At 62.3% G+C, this 3,933-nt stretch overlaps 1 protein-coding gene across 1 annotated transcript in view; it reads right to left on the bottom strand.

Annotated features, from left to right (window-relative positions):
- Positions 1-331: 331 nt before the first annotated feature.
- SUPT6H (SPT6 homolog, histone chaperone) overlaps positions 332-3,933 on the bottom strand; it is a 23,845-nt gene continuing 20,243 nt past the window's right edge. Inside the window, exons 36-38 of the mRNA XM_025214594.1 lie at positions 3,881-3,918; positions 2,378-2,568; positions 332-2,090 (exon numbers count right to left, since the gene is read on the bottom strand). Of these exons, the coding sequence (XP_025070379.1) occupies positions 1,904-2,090; positions 2,378-2,568; positions 3,881-3,918 (416 nt within the window). The 3' untranslated portion in view covers positions 332-1,903. The remainder of the gene's footprint in view (positions 2,091-2,377; positions 2,569-3,880; positions 3,919-3,933) is intronic.

The raw sequence follows: 3,933 nt of genomic DNA, 5'->3' as shown, positions 1-3,933 counted from the left end.
CACAGGGTGACAGGGAGCTACCCCCGCCGTAGCCACCACTCCCCCCTTTCAAAGGACACGCGGGGGGCAGCTAGAAGCAGCCTCTGGGCCTTGGCAGCACCTCATGCCCAGGGCAGGGCCTGGCTTACAGGAGCTGGAAGCCAGGGCACGATTCAAGGCCCTTTGTGACAGCCAAGGGCCGTGGTACAGGGCTGCAACCCATGGGCGTTTGGCCGAGGCATCTCAGCCCGTCCCCTGAGCAGCTACAGCAAAGCCAGTGCTGGCCAGGCCCAGAGTAGGGACAAAATGAAGGAGGGCAGGCAGGCAGGCAGGAGGCCCCAAGCAGTCGATGTCCCAAAAGTAGAATTTTATTGATAGTCAAGGGGGAAACCTAAAACCAAAGGCAGCCACCAGGATCTGGCAAACAAAGCGTGACTGGGGCCCCCGCCTGGTCTCCAGCGCCTGCGGGGGTGGCTCCCAGCCCCCGTCCCAAACTCAACAGAATAATAATAATAAAAAAAAATGAACAGCAAAAATTAGCCTGCTCATGAGCCTGCCTCGGCACACGCCAGCCCGGGGCCGAGGGGCGCAGCCATGCCCGTCCGCGGGCTACGGTGGAGCTGCTGCCTGGAAACCGGCCGTGCTCCATCCTCCAGACGCCGCTTGGTTCTCGGGTCGCCTTCCTCCATTATCCAGGGGCATTTGCATGCAAACAAGGCCTTTGTCTCCCGAGCTCCACGCCCGCTCCTGCTTCTTTCCTAGTTGCAAAACCTCGTGACTCCACGCAGAGGGGCAGGCAGATCGTGGGGGAACAAAAGTCCTGCAAGGGAGCTGGGGGAGGACCACGGGGGAGTGTGTCGAGTAGCCTCCGGGTTAGAAAGTTTTCATCTTCAGCAGCGACTCTGTAACAGTGCACCGGGCTGAGCCTGACCCCTGCAGCCTCCCCTGCCAGGGCAGGCCGTGGGAGACCTAGGCTGGGCTTCCCCACAGGCCCCCCGGGCTCCACCCAGAGCGGGAAGAACAGACAGGGATTTTTCCTCCTCCTCCTCCTCCTGGGACGCCCGCAGGCCTGGGAGCGCTTCTGTGCAACAAAGGAAGAGGGGCTCTGCTTCCACCTCCGCCACTGCCCCGGAGAGAGGGGCTCCTGCCTGGTGCTTGGCAGAAATACTATTTATGCGCCCCGTTTGGGCAGAACGAGGGAGAGGCTTTCAGGCTGCATGACATCCTCCTGGCCATGAGAGTGGCAGTGCTAGTGGCACCTTGGGTATGAGCCTGCCTTGCTCCCGGGACACGGCTACCACCACCCTCCTTTCCCCGTCTGACTCCAAAACAAACAAAACAAAAACAGAATAAATATCGTCCCAGGGAGAGGCCGAGCCCCCGGGGCAGCTGCACTTCTCCCTGGCCGAAGCCCTGACCCCAGACCTGCTTTGCTAAAACCCCCTTGCAAAAGCAGCCGCCAGGGGTTGGCATGGTGTCTCCAGGCAACCACGGAGCAGAGGCACCAGGAGTTGGTGGGTGCTTAGCGCAGTCAGGGCGAGGGCCGTGCCACGGGAGGGGCTGGTAACGCGTCGCTCTGCGCAGGGCGTGCTCCCCGCCCAGGCTATGGAAGCAGGTTGCTGGGCACGGCCAGGGGCAGGCTCCAGTTTTTCAGGTGAGCTGCCGAAGCAGTGGAGCAGGGCCTGGAGCAGAGGCTGCTCGTGAGGCCCCTTCCTTTCCTATGAGATATACGCAGATATATACTGATGCCGGCCCTGCCAAGCCTGGCGCTGGTGCGGGGGGGTGCCGCCCAGTGTCATTTCACACCATGTTATGCAGTATAAAACAGGAGTTACGTGGCTAAGGAAGGGGACTTGCTTCCAACTGTTCTCCCTCCCCTCCCCCTTCCCAGAGAGCAGAGGGCGAGGGGCAGGTCCAGCCAGGCCTATCGATCCATCTCATCCAGCAGTGGCGTGGCGTCGCCGGCGATGGACATGGGCGTGCTCTCGATCATGGGGCTGGGAGATGGGCGCGGAGTCAACCGCTGCTTCTGTTTCCTCCGCTCTGCCTCCTTCTCCTGGAGCCACTGCTCGGCCATCTTCCCCCAGTCGATGGCCGCATGACTGTTGGCCCTGGACAGACGGATGGACAGACAGGAGGTGAAAACTCTGGGCAGCACAAGCCCTCCGGGGCCCTTTCCTTTCTCTCCTTCCCAGCCCCTGGACGGGCTTTTGGGGCTGGGTGGAGAGAGCAGAGGGTGCAGGCCATGTGCGTGCCTCTCCCAGCACAGCTGGCATAGCCCTGGGATAAAGAGCAGGGCACGACACCCTTGGGCAGCCCCTGGCATACAGCACTGCTATCAAGCGAAATGCAGGTCAAAGCACGAGGCCCACCCCCCCCAGCTCCCCAAGAGGCTCACTTGGGCTGCTGTCGCTGCCTGGAACTGGATGAGGGCTGCGATGGCGGCTGCGACTGCGTGGACTGCGGGGTGGTGCTGGCCTGGAGCTGATGATACTGCGGCGTTGTGATCGGCTGGCTGGGGGTAGTGTAGGAGTAACTGGGGGTCATCAGCGGGGTGGCCACTGGCTGCTGCGCCGGAGTTGGAAAGACCTGCGAGAGGATGGATGGACAGAGTCAGCTGGTGCAGAAGTGTAGGGGCGAGGCGCTGCGTTCTCCCCCTTGTAGACAGAACCACGACGGCTCAAGCCAGTCATGCTGGTCAAAGTGCTGCTGCACCGGCCAGCCCGGGTGTCGTGAACACAACATAAAACCAGGACACAGCTGCCCTCAGCAGATCCCACAGCAAAAAGTTTAACTGTAGACTTACAAACACATTCCAGCATCTCACATAGGAGACCACAGTGCGCTGCCCCAGGAAGGGCGGCAATGCAGGGAAATCTCCCCAGGCAAGATGCCTGGAGCAGGGAGTGAGGCAGCAGAACACACCAGGCCTCTGGGTGCATCAGAGGCATGACTGCCCCCCTGAGCAGGGCGCTGGCTGAGGGGTAATACTAGCAGCACCGGGGGCTGGCGCACGTGCATACGTGAGCGCTGAAGCAGCCTGCCCAGGGCTCGGGAAGAGGGGCTCAGCTGTGACAGGCTCTGCCCTGATCCCGAGATGAGGGACCCAGCAGCTTGGGAAGCAGGACTTGCTGGTCCAGAAATCCTGACAGCCCAAGGCCAGGCTTATCCACAGTCCCTTGGGGCCCAGATCAACACAGTCCAAAGAGAAAGGTGGCCCAGCCAGACACCCGCCACTCGCCTGCAGCAGCAGGGGGAACTGAGGAGAGGATGCAGCCCCTCCCTTTGGTATCCCCGGGGTCTGGCACCAGGGGAGCTGGGCAAAGCCGGGGGCACCAACTGTGCACCAGCCAATGCCTGTGGAGGCATCTGGGTGGGCAGATGTGCTGCTTGCGACCACCCGCCAGGTCTCCCCTGCAGCCGCGCTCACACAGGGGTCACTGGGGGAGACGACTGCCAGGCAGCACGTGCGGGACCTGCTTAGTCCTGCGCTGGAATGAAAGCCCCGTCCCAGCTCTCGCTCCCTGCAATGTCCCCGAGAGGAGTTGAAGCGCTTGCCTGACCTGCGTCTTGGAGATTAACACCGGCCTGCAGAATCAGCACATATTTCCACAGCTAATCCTGCAGGCTGGTGGCTCCAAGCAGTGCATTCTGGAGCAGCCGCGGGAGTCCGTGTTCCTCACCCCATCTCTCTGCCAGGACCCCCCTGCTTCAGTCACATTCCTCAGGAGCCGGAGCTGTGCTCCCTGTAGCCCCAGCTCCGGGAGGCTGAACCAAGCTGGCCGCCCGCAGCACCAGGGCAGCACACCATGGCCTACACCACCCTTGCAGTGGCAGGAGAGATCCCTGGACCACTGAGTGTGTGGAGCTTCCCCCAGCCAGGCTCCCCAGCCCCACCTACATGGTAAGCGCTGCTGCCGCCGCCGCTGCCGCCGCAGCCGTACTGGCTGGGGG

The sequence above is a fragment of the Alligator sinensis genome, unplaced genomic scaffold (genome assembly GCF_000455745.1).
Source record: "Alligator sinensis unplaced genomic scaffold, ASM45574v1 scaffold1244_1, whole genome shotgun sequence".
NCBI lineage: Eukaryota > Metazoa > Chordata > Crocodylia > Alligatoridae > Alligator > Alligator sinensis.
This window is presented reverse-complemented; position numbering and strand designations above follow the sequence as displayed.